General features: G+C 35.5%; 2 protein-coding genes across 10 annotated transcripts in view; one reads left to right on the top strand and one right to left on the bottom strand.

Moving 5' to 3' along the window:
- The window catches only part of LOC136777042 (phytanoyl-CoA dioxygenase, peroxisomal-like), a 44,798-nt gene that overhangs the window by 2,332 nt on the left and 25,261 nt on the right, over window positions 1-17,205 (bottom strand). For 2 of the 5 annotated variants that reach the window (XM_066733071.1, XM_066733074.1), the window contains exons 2-4: window positions 901-1,056; window positions 604-840; window positions 69-513 (exon numbers count right to left, since the gene is read on the bottom strand). In XM_066733071.1, coding sequence (XP_066589168.1) covers window positions 69-513; window positions 604-840; window positions 901-1,040 — 822 coding nt within the window. In that variant the 5' untranslated portion in view covers window positions 1,041-1,056. Of the gene's footprint in view, window positions 1-68; window positions 514-603; window positions 841-900; window positions 1,057-1,388; window positions 1,640-1,684; window positions 1,735-17,205 lie in introns of those variants that run through there. The other 3 variants (XM_066733075.1, XM_066733072.1, XM_066733073.1) reach the window with 3 other exon arrangements.
- Window positions 1,771-17,205, top strand: part of LOC136777035 (histamine H2 receptor-like) — a 36,969-nt gene continuing 21,534 nt past the window's right edge. For 3 of the 5 annotated variants that reach the window (XM_066733057.1, XM_066733055.1, XM_066733053.1), the window contains exon 1: window positions 1,775-2,194. The gene's annotated coding sequence lies outside the window, so the exon portion shown is untranslated. Of the gene's footprint in view, window positions 2,195-17,205 lie in introns of all 5 variants that reach the window. The other 2 variants (XM_066733056.1, XM_066733054.1) reach the window with 2 other exon arrangements.

Genomic DNA, 17,205 nt, shown 5'->3' with positions numbered 1-17,205 from the left:
ACAGTTGGATTGAAACTTGGGCAAGGTTAGCGTCGATAATTAAAAAAAAAAAGGATAAAAGCCTCTACCTCGATATAATTGCAATCAGCTGAAGCATAATGGCAGGATATAGCTTTTCTGGTACGATTTGATCTATTTACACCTGATCCATGAACCAACAATGGATGGAAGAAGACAGTGTCTCCTGTGTTCATTTCCAAATTTATCCATTTAACATTTTCTGGTAGATTCTTGAGAAACAAAACAAAATCCTCAAAAGTGGATTTTAAAGGTACATAAATATTGATTGAAAAGAAAATACTCACAAAGATGCCATGATAGTATTTATTGAAGGAATTGGATTGTGTACCCGGGGGATAATCATGTGGGAATAACTTTTCCCATTTATGTGAGCCTGGAATGACATGCAGACATCCATTTTCATTATCGCATCGTTCTATGGCAGTCCAAGAAGCAACAATTCGATCTACTGGCGAGAGTGGGAAATAATAATAATCCTGGTGTGGTGGATGGCTATGTTGTTTTTGCGCAAATGGAAAAATTGTTATGCTTTTAACTGTCATAAAATATTTGTCTGTAACAGAACGAGTTTGCTCTACTCACACAGAAGTACCAAAACCCGCATCGGGTGGTTTTGCGATTAGCATGCTGTGGATGGCCATAATATTCGGTCCAGTTATGCATTCGACTATATCCAACAGTTTGTCGTATTCAGTGTACTGACGAAAAATGGGATCAAAATTGATATCTTGTATTTTATTGACGGTTTTTCTATCTTTTACGTCGCGCATAACAATCATTCCCTCCCTAGGCGCCTTACCAGCTACTATATCGTCGTACCTAGAAAGTAATAGAAGAATATTAATTGCATTAAAGTTTAATCTTCTTCAGTAACATTACCTTTTACTGGATTTCTCCAGTATATCCTCAGGAATCAATTTGGGAAACACAATGTATCCATTATTCTCATAGAAAATTCTTTGATCAGCACTGAGAACATTTTTCTCTAAAGTGTAACGAAGAACGCCTTTGGTCGACATTTTCCTCTACGGCGATCTGTAAAAAATCAATTAATTCAGCTAGATTTCAGAGTTTTGAATATCAAGAGACGATAAAAAAGATAAAAATACAGGTTGGCAATCACAATGTGCAGGGTATCTCGTATCAAGATCTTTAATCTCTTAAAAAGCTGGAACAATATTGAATATTGCTATTTGAATATGGTAAAAATAGAACGAAAACGAGAAAATTAATAAAAACTCTATAGAAAACTAATAGAAGCAGTTGAAAAGCAAAAACAGTGATTCTGAGAAATATAAAGAAGACGGGAGGATATAAAAATGATTAAAAATTGAATATTGTAAAACTTTTAGATTATTGGTGTATACCAGTATTTATTGGCACAATATATCCAGCGTAGTACATGAGTAACTAACATGAGCTAGTAGTCGCCGCGAGCTTCTTATATACATATTATTATCACAGTCGTTTTCAAGAGATTGTTTCCAAAATAGACTTTGAGCACTATTCCTAACTAATTTAACAGAGCATTAAATAAAACTATGTAAAAAAATGCGAAAGAAAGATAAAGAAGAAGGAGAAAAGTTTTGGAAGAGTGGAGTGTACAAAGAGAGGGGGGATAAAGTGGCGTGGCGTATTTAAGATCGCGCTGGCGCTGTGGTACCTGGCGAGGGCGTCGCGACGCTGTCGTGGCGCGCGTCGACACGGTTCCCGCCAATCCTAGCCGCTCGACGGTCTAGTTGACAGTGGCAGCAGCACGTGGCCGGCGGTGACATCAAAGGAAAAAGGGGATATACACCGGGTCGAGCGTTTCTCGCCAGGCCAAACGGCGACGACCCTCGCTCGCCGTCGCACCTCGCGGTCCGCGCGCTCGCGCGCTTCAACCACTTCGGATTCGATAAAAAAAATTTATCAGGGTCTCGGAAACCCTCTGCCACCGGCATGTCTCCTACTACAGTCAATCCGGACCCTTCCACGAAAAATTGTCACCCCTCTTGTGGAGCCTTTACCGCCCTCCAACCAGAAATTTTCACCCTCTAGATCCTGAAATGTACGCGTGGTGAACGAAGAGCGAGTTTTCGATATCGAAGACGCTTAGAGTTTTTGTGTGGACGCGAGTGACTCGAGCTGCAAACGGAAAAGGGATTTCCGAGTGAAATGGAGAATCAACTGGGTGAGTGCAACGTTCTTGAAGGACGAGAATCGTAGTTGCGCATTAATGGCACGCGACAGCTCGCCTCGGGAATCTATGGAAACGAGTTTACGAAGCCAAGCAGACAAAATCGATGTGTATTGCGTTAATAATGGAGTAGCAAGGTCTACAACCTTCCGCGTACACCGACTTTACTACTTGGCATCGTCATGGCCTTTTATGACTGTCAATGCGCTCTGCACAATCTCCGTTAGAATTTTATTACGTTACGACGCGCCAAAATATGAAAAACCATAACGATAAAAGTTGTCACACTGGAGAATAAAAATAGTCTATGTTTGTATTGTGGTTGGTCGTGTCTTTGTCTCACGATTCTTGTAGTTGCTCTCTTTCCTGCCAAAGTCACTCTTTAGCCATGCAGAGAAAAATATAACATTCTCAGTGATAATAGTGGTCGCACTGGAGAACGTAAAAACTGTCAATATTTACTCTGTAGCTCGTTAGGTTCTCTTCGCGATTCTTGTCGTTGCTATGTTTTCTTTTATAAAGGTTTTCTATGGGTTTATTTTTTTTTAGAGGAAGCTCTATATAGTTTTTCAGCTTTCGAAGTGTTAACTGATACAAGGAATAAAGACAGATATAGTACATTTTTAGAAAAAGTTGCTAAAGAAGACAGACTGACTTTAAAGCGATGAGACAGAATTATGAAAATCACAATAATAAAAGTGGTCACACTGGAGACCGTAAAAACGGTAAACATTGATTTTATCCTTCATAAAATTTCTCTCACGACTCTTTGAGTTGTTTTATTTAATGCCAAAATCTTTCTAGAGCCATACAAAAACCAAACAATAAAAGTGGTCACACTGGAGAACGTAAAAAGCGTAAAAATTGATCCTATCGTTCATCAAATTTTTCTCACGATTCTTAGAGTTGCTCTATTTCACAAAAAACTCATTCTACAACGACGCACAAAAAGCACGAAAATCTCGGTAATAAAAGTGGTCACACTGGAGAACGAAAAAGCTGTCAATATTTACCGAGTAGTTCGACTCGTTAGCCCTTAACCCTCCTCAAGTTTTCTTCGCGATTCTTGTCATTGCTATTCTTTGTGCCAAAGTCAACAACGATGATACGCGTTACGTGAGAATTTCGCAATATCGCTTGGTTTAGCCTCCACTGAATCGAAACACTGCTGTTCAAAGATCGATCCGAGCCAACGCGTTTCGTCACTTATAATTTTCAAGCAAATCATTTTCCGTCGACAACAATGGAGGCCGAATTTGGTTGACACTTTGGGAAGGGAATAACAAGCTGAGTATACTTGCTGGGGATTTATGGCAGTAGAAAAATTAACGAAGGAAAATCGCAGTTAAACGAAAAAGATTTCTCTTCACTAGAGCGAGGATACAGGTGGCAGAGATTTATAACGATATCGTAAATGCTAGTCAGTACTATCGGACGCTGTAGCGTGGACGGCTGAGATTTTATAAATAGGAGAAGAGAGCTTTATTTTTGGCAACGCGCGAAGTGAGCAGTTTTATAGTTTAGATTTCACTTTAAATCGTGAATCTTACACGTGTCTTATACATAAGAATTTTTAACTAGCCAACGATATAGTTATTGGTCCTGGAAAATGGAGCAATATTGCAGTTTTTTTCAAGCGTATTACTCGCACCATTTTCACGAATATTCTTTCTTATCCTCCTCGCTCAAAGAGAGTAAAGTTAAAAAGAATAAATTTGGAATTATGTACACGGATGGGCGAGCTATCGTGTTAAATTTCTTGGATATTCTAGCAATAAAATTCGTTGGGAGAAAATCGAGAAAACTGATTTTAACGTGTAGCTATTGATTGGTTCGAAAATTTATGGATATATTCGGTCAATTGAATATATAAATGACTGAAAACTTTCTCGCTGCAAGCCGATAAGCTGCGGTCGATTATATCGCTAATAGTTTCGCGGTGCACGTAAATATTGATATTTGACGTTGCTTAAAAATAGAAGCCTGTATTTAAAAATCGATATGCTTCGAAAGTTGACTGTTTCTTACCGGACGCTATATAATGTTTCAGCGTTGTTTGCTCAGTGTTATCTGATTCCATGTGGTGTAGATATTGAAACACTAGCGGATTCAAAAGTTTTTACGCGTGAGATAATTTTTTTATTGTTATAAATCGTCTTATTTGAAGATTTATGAGAGAATATTCACATGATGTTTTTGAATAAAGTATTTTAGGATCTTATATAGGCAATTTTTGTTACGATGAGAAACTTTTTGAGAGTGTTTATCGAATTTAGCTAATTTTATGGATTCTACGTGCATTTCTTGTAGAAACAATTAGAATCCACAGTTTAATTTCATTAGATATAATTTTTTTATTATCCTAAATTGTTCTATTTGAAAATTGATAAGTAAATATTCATGATATTTTTGAATAAAGCATCGTAGAATTTTATGGTCCAGTTTTTCGTTACGATGAAAGACACTAGCTGTCTGAGAGTATTTATCGAAAGGAGGAAGGAGAAAGGGTTGCAATAGTGGGTGAATTGCAGTGGGACGAAACGAGCTTGTGTTGAAGAAACTACTTGGCGAAGATACAGAACAAACTACTTGGCCAGACACCCGGGCACCTCTTCCTGATAAGAATCAAGCCTGGCTAGACGGCAGGTCGCATAAACATTATTCCACAGAAATTTTCAAATAATTTCCAACGTTCAATCTGCCCCTTTTCTCCTTTAAGGCTAAGCCCACTTTAAGGACTGAGTCTTTCCAAACTTGATCGCCTCTACCTCTTATCAAAAATCTGATAATAATTGATAAAGGAATATAACAGTTGATAAGAGATATATCAGCAAGGGATGAAAAAGAGGAATTTCCGGGAAGGTTTATATTTGACACGTTTTAATATAGGAAAAGAAACGTCAAAATTTATACTCGATATTCATTTTGCTACTTTTGAAAAGCGTATATAATACTATATATAGGCTCGATATCCTATCGCTCTTCGGGTTTTTCATACGAAACGATGAGAGACGTGCGAAAGCGTTAACTATCCGATCTATCACGAAACTTATTGGCAGCAAAGTTGACGAATAGAAATAAGTGACAAGTGGAATTCGAAAACTTTCAATGCAGCAGCTGTTATACTTAAGTTTACTCCTGGAGGAATGTGCACTAGTCTCGTTTGGAGAGATAATCGGTCATTTCTTATTTTTTCATTTTCTCTTTAAAAATCTTCATACATCAGTGATATTAATAATTCCAACCTTTTCGTACAAATATTACTAACACTTTTAAAACCCCCATATTTACTAGAGGAAATGATTGCATTTAAATAAAAATGCCTTTTATAATACCAAATATATATAATTTTATTCTTACTATTAAAATCATAATTTATATGAACTAAACTTTTTTTCTCATCCACCATTATCCATATAAAACTCCTTTTTAACAAATTCACCTAATATAACTTTTTTCCTTCCTCAAATCATTCCTACGTCGGAAAATGATCAAATGACCGAGTAAACATTTGTATGGAACGACCACGTGGGAACTGTGTATTCATCAATGATCGAATTCGATCATTCTTTTCCGCTGTAAAATTGATCACGCACGGTCGTGCAAATATTTAATCTGCTTCGGGGCAACTGGATCGATCTTAATAACATTTTCCTTTAAACGCACCACTTTAACTTGCTTTAACGATCTCGCCAAGTCCGAAGGAAAATTCTCTAAAAAGAAAGGAGCTCAGTGGAAAATCCATCGTTTATTTGCATCAACGCTAATCATCATTTTTCGTGACTTTTCCATCGATGTAACGCGAATATGTGTGAGTGTATGGGTGTGACCGTTAAAGCTATTAAAGTTTAACCATTACAAATTAACTTAGTCCCATTAATTAGTGAAGTTTCAAGGAGCTGGTAACGCAAATATGCCTAATTTTAGGGGACGTGTTAAAAGCAGGAAACTGCAAATTTGCTTGGTTCATTACTAAATTAAACTGAAATTCATTACGTAACAATGACAATAATTACGAATGGAATCATTCGTTAATTATGAGCTAGCGCTTTACGAGGCTACGTTCCATTTTCTTAGCGATTTTGCAAAATGGAAATATTCATGTTTATGCAAACCTGCTTTTCTCCAGAGATCTCGCATGTTTTGAATCTGAATAAATCGTATGGGTAGAAGCTGACCACGTAACTTTGAGATTCCCCATGAGTCTGAGGCTAGAAGGAGGGAGGGGGGATCTGCATGGAAAATGTTGAAGGTTTCACAAGGATATAGAGAGTTTTTCCATGGAAAAAATTGCACATTCTTTGAAATTTTAAAATGCAAAAAAGGAGAGAGGTGTTAACAAAGCAACACACACACATATATATATATATATATATATATAAGGGAGAGCCTTGTACCTTTGGACACTTTTATTTAAATTGCTGTTGTTACAATTTACTGAAAATAATTTATTAAGATTCATTAATATATTTACTTTAAGCAAGCTATATTTATCTTCCAAACTACATTGCTAATTTAAAAATTTTTTTTAATCAGAAAATTCTTTTGATTTAAGAAAAATTAACAAATGTTCCAGGCTATAAGGCTCTTCCCTATATATATATATATATATATATAGTAAAGGGTAGATAAGGGGAGATAAGACACGAGTACACAGGAGAGACAACGTGGTATTATTATCCTTTACAGCTGTTCGTTGATGGTGAAAGTAGGACGTAGCGTGTAAATCGATATGACAGTCGTCGTTCAGTTTCAATTTGACATTCGGATCAATATCCGTAATGTCGCGGATACTAAGTCAGCGAGAGTTTAAATGCTCGGAGATTAGCGAACGTCGCTAAAATCCATTAAAGCCTAGAGGTGAGAAAATAACTGGAAGACCTCGAGGAGACTGATAAGAAATATTCCTGGATGAGACAAAACGAAAAACCCAATCTTTTTACTTATTATAATATTTGCTTCTTTGTTTATTACTCTGTCTCAATTTTGCAAGACAGTAATTAGGAATAACAAATTCTAAATTACAGAGTTTTATCGTTTTCTGAGGATAAAATGTCTCATTGTCTGCGCGCAGACATTATTATACAATACATTTATAAAAATAGCAAGTGGCAGGATTCGAAATAATGTTTGAAGTCCTTATTAGCATGGTTATATTATTTTAAAAATTGCTTGACTTTAATTAAAAAAAAAATATTTCTTTTCCTTTAATAAAAAAATATTTGCTTGGCCATCTATCATACGAGGATAAATTTTGCAAGACAGAAATTGGGAATAAAAATGTCTAAATTATAGAGTTTTATCGTTTCTTGATGATGAAGATGAGCTTCGTTGGCTTCCTGCAGACTTTATTTTACGGTTAATTTGTAAAGATGGCGAGTGGTAGTGATTTGATCCACGTCCGATATCCTCTTATTAGCAGGATCAGGAATAACTCGTCGGTGCTGAGTGGCTGGCAAAAGGTTTGTTCCACAAATGATAGAGGCAATAATCGTAAAGCCTCTGCTAACCTTCTCGTACCAGGAATTTAATCCCCTTAGTGGCGCGTGCTACTCTTTCTGGAAACCAATAAGTATCTCAAAGCCCCGTGTAACAATGGCGCGTGAAAAACTTTCGAGGGAGACCGATAGGTAGGAAAAAGATAGAAATTGTATGTGTATGCATGTGTGTGTGAAAGTGAGAGAGAGAGAGAGAGTCAATACATTTCGTATATCTAGCAAGCTGGAATCGGTACTTGGATCGGCATCTAAATCTGTCCAATTTCCTGCCAGCCGAGATAAGTCGGCCTTTTTAAAGCTTCCCATAACTGAGGCTGGTCACGTGACAAAGAATAAAATCCTTTCATCCCTCTCGATCCCTTTTCGCCATACTGAAAACCAATGGGCGTGTTAAGGAGATGTCCCTTCATATTTTTAAATTCGATTTTCGGCCTCGATAGATTCGTACCATCTATTTCTTTCCCCTATCACCCCTTCCCCCTCCCTTATCTTTCACTCTTTAGTAAGAATAATATTCAAGAAATATCAAAACTATAATTATAATAAATTATAAATGTTAGTCGAGGTACCTCGTTATTTTAGACGCAGAAATCTGAAAGGAATTGTCAGCGTACGGATAAAAAATAACAGGTGAGAGTGACGAATGCCATAATAGCACAACATGTGAAGATGCCACAAGAATCCACGAAACAACGATAAACAATTTCTTTCACGAGGAATTTCTCTTCTTCATCCGCTAGGGTCATCGAGTTCTGTGAATCCTTCGAATCTTCCTCGTCGGAATTCATTTTTTCTTCTTCCTCCGCGTCGGAACTCGTTTTCTCTTCTTCCTCCGCCTCGTACACATTTTCCACCACCAAAGGTTCGGCTGCCAAGAAAAACTATGTTATACATATATATATGCTAATACTATGAAGGAAAAAACATCTCGACTCTTTCTCCTTTTCTTCTTCTGCATTCTAACCGATATAATGGAGCGAGAAAGTGGGCCGAGAGTTTTCCGCGTGGCTGACACGTGAATGCAAGATTCTTCGAGGCTAATTTTCCCTCGTCAAAGACTTCCGAGCTGGCAGGGGATCGATTTGCGAGCGAACGTAACGAGGAAAAAATTGGCGCAGTTTTCCTTTCAACGAGTATACAATAACTGACACAAATTTCGCTAGTAATCGTAACGAACTGGTCTGGTTGAAAATATACATCGGTATTTGACGAAAATCTAATTCCTATTGGAAAATTGCAGAAGAAAGTGAAGTGAAAATAAAAATGGGGAAATTCGATGGTAATCGTGACGAGAACTGGTCTCATTGAATACATATATCTGTATACACCTGACGAAAGATTTAATCCTACTGGAAAATTGCAGAAGAAAATTAAATGAAAATGAAGATAGGAAAATTCATTATTAATCGTAACAAACTGTTCTTGTTGTAAACGTACATCGGTATTTGACGAAAATCTAATTCGTATTGGAAAATTGTAGAAAAAAATTAAATGAAAATAAAAATAGGAAAATTCGCTAGTAATCGTAACAAACTGGTCTCGTTGAAAAAGTACATTGGTACTTGACAGAAAACCTAACCATAGTGGAAAATTGCAAAAGAAAGTGAAGTGAAAATAAAAATGGGGAAAATGTGGAAAATTTGATGCATAGTAGGAAAATGGGTATCGGCACGCGAGTGACAAGATTGATTTGCATACCGAATCTAATTTTTGGCATGAGTCCAGTTTGGCGTAACGAGAATGGATTGTTGAGGGTTGGAATGAAAATTATTTGATTTATTTTTTTTTGTTTAAATCGGTTTGTGGCAAGGTTAGTGGCACGTTGGGATGTGGAACGTTCGTTGGTACTCGTGTCGATTCGTGGATATTCGTGTATAGTGTTGTGCGTTTGTCGCTATCAACTCGATCCGTCATCCCACGATCGATTTCTCGAGGTTGGCCAGGACGATTCGATTTTTTTCATCGTAGCCATCGCATGTCGTTCGCCGCTCTCGCTACAGGGCGGCGCAAAACTCAACAGCGCCATATCTATATTCTATAATTGACTCGGACTGACCTTGAGTCCATTACCTACACGGCCGACTAGGAATATTCTTGACCACTTCGTCTCTTTTCTCTCTTTTTAACTCTCTTCCACTCATACTACCATTTAACTGCATGGATTAAAACTATACGCGTGGCTCGATAGTCCTATATGTATATAGTAAATTTTCCTGTTTCCTTCAATAAGGACCCTCCGTCCCATAATACAAAGTTTATTATTCAAAAATTCAATGTTTTATTTTTTCCTTCGTGAAAAACCTGAAAATCCTAGTTTTTTAGGAATTTATTAATTTCACAGTGATTGAGTTTGTGAATTATATGTACTATATCGATTTGTTTGTTGTTGTTTGGGTATTAAGTTTTTAATTTAATTCTATGATGCGTCTGTGTGGTAAATTAATACTATGCAGTTTCTTCTCCTGGCAACTCAACTGTCTGCAACACAATGCAGAGGCAAAGTGTGACTGACCCCTCCCAAAGTATTCCAATATTCCAGCCAAATTGACCCGGCAGAATCCACCAAGACTGCATCGACTTTTTAATGGCGCGTCATTCAAAATATCTATTCCTTCCGCCAGTTTACATGAAAAATTATTTTTCCCTCACTGATTCTCAGAACTGATGAACATTGCAACGTAACGACAAAATACTTTCGATCCAACTTCTTTCTTCAGGAATAAATCGACGAGTCATTGCAATTTCGTTACGATCGATTGAAAGATTGACCTGAAATCCCTGGCAACGTTTATTCGTACTTGTAAGAATGAGCAATTGAGTGGAACGAATATTTGAGGCATTGAAGGTACTTGGATGAAAAAATATTGTCAACTATCAAATTTTTCACAGATGACTGTGCAAAGCCTCGTAGAAACTTTTACAAGAATTTGCTAATCATTTTTTAATTTGTATTACATGAATTTTTGGAGTTTTCGTTTATTTAAACAAATTATAACCTTAATTTATTTATTTTCGTGGAAAATTGTAATGATTATTTAGTGATAATTAATATAATGGTGTAAATTATTTTGTTAAATTTTCTTTTATTAAAAACTGGAGGAAGGAACGACAGCTGTGGTTTCAGAACTTGTAAATGTATCAGTAGTCCGACATTCGGTTGCAGAATTCCCTCTTGGCATTTACTAGAGGAAACAGTACAACTCCACGTATCTTATTGCCTTTCTCCATGAGTTTCACGTTTACTGCACCCCATAAATGCAGCCCCATTTTCACGCTCCGTGAAAAGGAGGAAGAAAATCTAAAGCTAAAAGTAAGAGATGAACGTTCGACAGTTACTTATCACCACTCTTCGTTTAAAAGTTTCATTGTTTTATTACATCAGAGGTTGAGAACCAGGACATTTTTAAGTTGAATTTTATTTAACAAAACGTCACACATGCAAATGATTGATCTACTTCTACGAGGAATGCTATGAAACTCAAAGATACGAAAAGAAATTGGGTTAATTGAGCTATAGGTACAAACTAGTATATTGCAACTTCAATTACACGTGTTTTTGTCAGACTGATGGGAGAAAAAATTAATGAGTCTCGATATAAGTGAAATTAGTTCTCTTTTTACTTCTTTCTTCAAATATTTTCAACCAACAGAGTGCTCGTCACAAATTAAGATGTTTATACTTACAGAAATTTTGCAGTTTTGTCTAATTGATTATTTTATGAATATTTTAAATAAAAAATTCGAATTATATTTTTCTTTAAATAAAAGTTATACAAATCAAGTTAATTAATAAGTTTTTTACAAGTTCGTCAAATGTCTACTTTTTTGTAGTATTTATGTGTATTTGTGAGAATAGAAGCAAATGGGTTACACGTGCGAGCACGTAGGGAAAGGGCGACCTCTCCATACAAACACACACGTACAAATAGAAAACTAAGCATCAGAGCCAGGCAAGACAAGTCAGGTTTTCGCTATAAAAACTGATGAAATTAGATATTTCGAAAAAATATAGACAAAATCTTGTCATTTCATTTCCCCTACGTAATATATATATACCATACGTTATCTCAGAAATTATTCCAATTAGATTCTTTCGAGCATTTAACACGTTCGTGCAAGCAGTAAAATTTTTAATGAACTGCGAAAGTAAACATGCTATTAAACGAGCGTTACATTTATAATTTGCACAATTTGCGAGTTAACGAAAATTTGTAAATACACTATCGAATGAGTTGGTTAGTTACTTAACATTGCAATGAAAAAGAGTACTTTTTAAATCTACGTATTTAAGCTAGACCATTTATCGAATCACAGTTTATTTGGGTAAAAAGATATTTTAGCATAAACCAATGTTTAGGTATTGATCTATCGCCAATGAAGAAATTTCTCTCTTCAAGCTTAAGTTAATAAATCTCGAGATTCTACAAACTTGCTTTAAAAAATAAACTAACATTATGCACTAGAATTTTGGGAAGTTGAGTCAGGATTAAATAATTTAATTCGATAGAAAAATGGTAGGATTCAAGGATAGAGAGATGACTTACAAAATTAAATTATAACAGCTCCGGGGCGATAGGACAGTCGTATTGATAAGACTTATGATTCCAGTCTCACAGTTTTCATTTCCTGTCAGTCCTGAGTATTTTTCCATACCTCATTTGTTTCCAATTTTCAATATCTTATTTCCAGAGATTCACATTTTTTCATTTGCGCCTTCTTCTGATCGACCCTTTTATTATTTCCATCATCACCCCCTCCCTCTACTTTTCGATCATGCCAGTCTCTTCCCTTCAATATGGAAGCTTCTACAATATTCCTCCCTCCAAGCTTTTACTTTTTTTCTCCTCTTTATTCATCATGCAGCACTCCCCCTCCCCTCCATTCTCGTAATGCAATTTTTCACCTTTTCCATTCTGAAAGCTGCACGAATTACCCACTACAAGAGCACCCCCTCCCCCCTCCCTAGTTTCTACCATAACCAGCCAGTGCCAGTACCACCAGTCATTTGGAACATTTCGACCCAATCGAAGTGCCCTTGACGTCTGAAAACAAGATTGTCCCGCCACATATCCAACCGACACGCACACGATTATAATTTGCTCGAAACAGAACACTGTATTTCCATCTAGCTCGATATGCTGCCTCCCGTATTTTTCTACTCATATTCACGACACTTAACCCCCGACCCAAAATTACACGCCTATTTAAACCCAGTTATTTGCGAGGTCCGTCCGGAAAGACCAAAAATACACGAGAAAAGCGAAAGAGATATAGAGAGGTTTTATCGTGACTGTGCACGAAAGATTAATCGATTTTTTTCTTATCAAGCAAATATAAGTGAGCAACGGTTTATTTTCTCAGCTTGCTGCAAATTTTCTTGGTTGTTTAAGGTGCAGTTTTGAGTGTATTTTTGGGAACAACAGTTTCCATGAATTTTCCTGCATTGTCTTCTGTGTTATTTAGTCCTCTCTGTAGAAGTAATTATAATAGATTTTTTTTTATGACCACATACATTTTAAGAGAACATGTTGATAGCATTTATGCTTCGATCATTCGAAACTATTATAAATTAACGAAATTTCTTTAAAAGAAATTTTGTAAATTATAGGATAATAGCTGAAGCTGTGTGTGTGATTAAGATTCATTATTGTACAATTAAATTTGTACAGTAAATTTGCTATAGTTATTTTATTCTTTGGCACAGAATAAATGCAATTGTTTAATCTTGTAACATTAAGAGAACATCCTGACAGCATCTCTAATTTTATCATTCGAGAGTATTAAATTAACGAATTTTCTTTAAACGGATCTTTTTATTGTAAATTGTAGGATAATAACTCAAGCTATGTAACTACGGTTCACCGTTGTATTTAAATTGTCCAGTAAATTTGCTGTATATATATAGTTATATTATTCTTTGAGACAGGTTAAATGCAATTGTTTAGTTAAGCTTTATTAATAAAGTTCATTCCTCTCTCGTGACAGTAAAAATACATTGTGTGGAATAAAAACTTTCTTCATTTAAGAGTTGTTAATTTATGGCGATAAAAACTTTGCTGAACAAAATTCCTTGATCCTCTCTTTCGGATTTTGCAATTTCAACTAGCCAGATGGTTGCTAGGTTAATAAACGTTATCCAAACATAACCGAATTATAAGAATTTTAACTGTGATTGGATGATGAAGACTGATTAAATTTTTTCATTAGGGACACTTGGCAGTAATTTATTATCGAAAAATATAAAGTTTTAAGGGACGTTGTAATAATTCTATTATCAAGATTCAACTGGTTGTTTATAATGTAAGAGATATTTTTAAATACGATTAAGAAACGATTAATGGTGATAATTAAGTAATAAGGATAAATATAATTATTTTATTACTGTATTATTTTAATTAAACTGTATATAGTAAGCAGTGACATAATTTACATGAAAATTGCGATAAGTAGAACAGAATTCAAACGAGGAGAGTGAAATGGGAAGATCGATTCTCATCCGACATTTAGAGGTCGAGGTTCGAAAATAATTCTAATTGTCGAAGGTCACAAATTGGCAGGTGTCCCCCTTTCAAGGTGGTCATTTATTATTTAAGATGAGCAGCCAGACCACCGACGATTTCTAATCTCGTTTGTAATTTGCGGACCAAGCAGTAACAAGTAGCATTAATTAATTCGTATTACTATCGTAAATAAGAGCGAGACGTACCCCTCGTCACACACACACATACACATATAATAATAAGCAAGTAATAAGAAATTCTTCCCAAACTGCCCCTTTTTTCATTTAGTATTATGAAATTTTCTCAATGATTACCAAGAAACACTTTATTTATGTCCAGAACAAGGGAAATCCATTCTGGTTAAGCTCTAATTAGAGCTCGTTGATATACCTCGGTTATGGCTGACCACATATCGACCATGACTACTTAGCAATCCTATTTGTTTAGCTCGGTCGTATGTACGATAGTCGCTACCAACAATATCCTTTCACTGTACAATCTTTACAGTTTGATTTGCGATACTAATTTATTCATTGGATAAATTTGCGAACAATAATTAACAATCCCTTGACTGTACAATCTTTACAATTTGACTCTTGTGATACTAATTTATTCGTTGGAAAAATTTGCAAACAATGATTAACATTACAGCCTTGAACTGAATTTCTAAGATGGAGAATTTACATGGAACTATAAGTTTGATATACTAATGGTATTTTCTATGACGAATCTGATGCATTGAAAAATGATTTAAGCCTTGAGACATTTATTCTTCAGCAAGAATAAAATTAGCCTAGCTTAAAAACAAGATTGAATGATTAATATCGAATCGTGCTTTGATTGTTTATCGAAATAAAAATTACAAACAATTCAAATGAGTCTTCTCTAGAATTACAAAGAATTTCAGTAACGAGTTCACAGTTCAATTGGTTTTATTAGAAAAAAGTAGATAGTCGACCAATCCTATGTAAGAATTTTTTTCTTCCCTCTTTTCAGGATTGCAACAATTTTTGCGCAATGACATTTCTTTCAAACTGACTGTCAGAACTTTTATTATTATTATGGATCTATTCTCCACCCTAGAATTTTGTACTTTGAAAGCCGAAACTCACAAAGGTGATCCAATTTCTCTCAATTCTAGCACGTCGTCGTATATGGAACTCTGGATGTGGTCAAAAATAAATCTTTCTCCTTGCTCATAACTCTGCAATATTTTTTAAATCTTTTCTAGGTTCAAAAAGCATCAATTCTGTCTAGACTATCGTGTATAGCAAAATTTGTATCATTTGTCGAATCTAGTGCAATTTTCTCTGTTAAATAATTATTAATTAAGAGTAAAAGAGATTGTTTAATTATTTGCTTTTTGATCTGTAATATGACACGTCTTAATGTATAAAGAAACATTCTAGAAGGGAAAAACGAGCTAGTCGATATTCGATCGATTCTCAGTAATGCATCCTCCATGAAACGGTTGATTTGACATAGAATACCAACCCCGTCCCCTCCACCACGTTATTTCTCACTCTCTCACGAGCATTCTCCATTTATTTTGGTCAGAAATCCTCCATCACGTCCATCAAACATCTCGATACTTGGCGCCAGCTGTCATTTTGCCGGAAAACTCATCCTTTTTCGTTACGTTTCACTCTTCGCTTTTCCAAATCTATCGACGTTCCTCGCTAAGTTTCCCTATTCAATTTCAATTTTCGATGAACGATGTCTAATTTTACTTGAAAACTTATAGATTTCGCCAACTCGATTTGCTCGTATCAAATGAGAAAATCGCATTAATATTTCCAGAATCCATAAATAAAATATTCCTCGCTAATTACAAATTGACATTTTTCTTTTAATTTATCCAGGAATATTTATAATTTTTTTTCTTATTAATAAAGTTAAAAATTCACGTGATCTTGTATTAATTGACCAATTAGAGTGCAGCATTTGAACGTGCAATGTGTATTTTCTTTTAGGGATTACAGCATAGTGGACTAGAGTTAAATAAATTAAAATTTGTAGGGAGAGATCCTTCAATAAATATTTGACGCGTCTCGATATAAAAATGGAAGAGGGCCACGACGTTGGTACATTTTCAATATTTCAAATCCAATTGAAGAAGGGAAAGTGAAAAAAGTTAGCTCGTTAAACATTAACCTCTTATATAGACGTGGCACAGCTAAAGTTGTGATAATAATAACTTTAAACAGCAAAACTTCCACTCAGATATTAAGTGTCAATTTTAAACTACCATTGAGATGTAATGAAAACATGCACAAATATTTGAAAGCTACAAATTTAGCGAAAGAAATTTAATCGTGGATAATGGAAATCGAGAGTACAAGTTTCTTTTCTTATTTCTTTGATATACAAACACTTTCACAGATTGCAACGATACAAAATAAAAAGCTATTTGTTTCTTTTTTCGAATCTTCGTCATTGATCGTCATTCTTTCATTTTTTAAGTGCGTATAATAATAATCATTCCACAGAATGTTTAAGTAATATTAATTAATAGTATATACTAATTAATATCGTCGTGCATTAATTTAGTAAAATTAAGACACGTCATGCACAAATTATTTCCGAGTTATGAGGATTGTTTTAAGTAGAAAAAGGATTTGGGAAGAGGCAAATCAGCGAGGACTCGTGGCAGTGATAAGGTTCGAGTGTCAGGGAGGCTAAAAAGGGGAGGAAGAGAGGTGAATCAGCAAAAAGTTCTTTGCGCGAAATCTCGTTTATCGAGCGACGCGAGAAGCTGACTTGGAATTAAGGATAATTAATTGCAACGCGAAGTGCGACAAAGAAAGTGTACAATAGACGCCTTAAGCGTTACACGCTCGAGTCAACTTTATCATCAGTGCTCGCTCCAGCCAGGGACCATTTAGTACGCATTACGCGTGGCACAAGAGAATCAATTAAAAGTAAATTAGCCGCTTATCAAGTCTGAAAATTAACCTAATTATTTCGCTCGTTTTGCCTCAGAGTCCAATGCTAAGGAAGAAACACA

Source organism: Prorops nasuta, unplaced genomic scaffold (assembly GCF_024137725.1).
Source record: "Prorops nasuta isolate Cenicafe-Biocafe unplaced genomic scaffold, Cenicafe_Pnas_1.2 PNAS00010, whole genome shotgun sequence".
NCBI classification, from domain to species: domain Eukaryota; kingdom Metazoa; phylum Arthropoda; class Insecta; order Hymenoptera; family Bethylidae; genus Prorops; species Prorops nasuta.
Note: the sequence above shows the minus strand (reverse complement) of the source record. Positions and strands in the feature narration are given on the sequence as shown.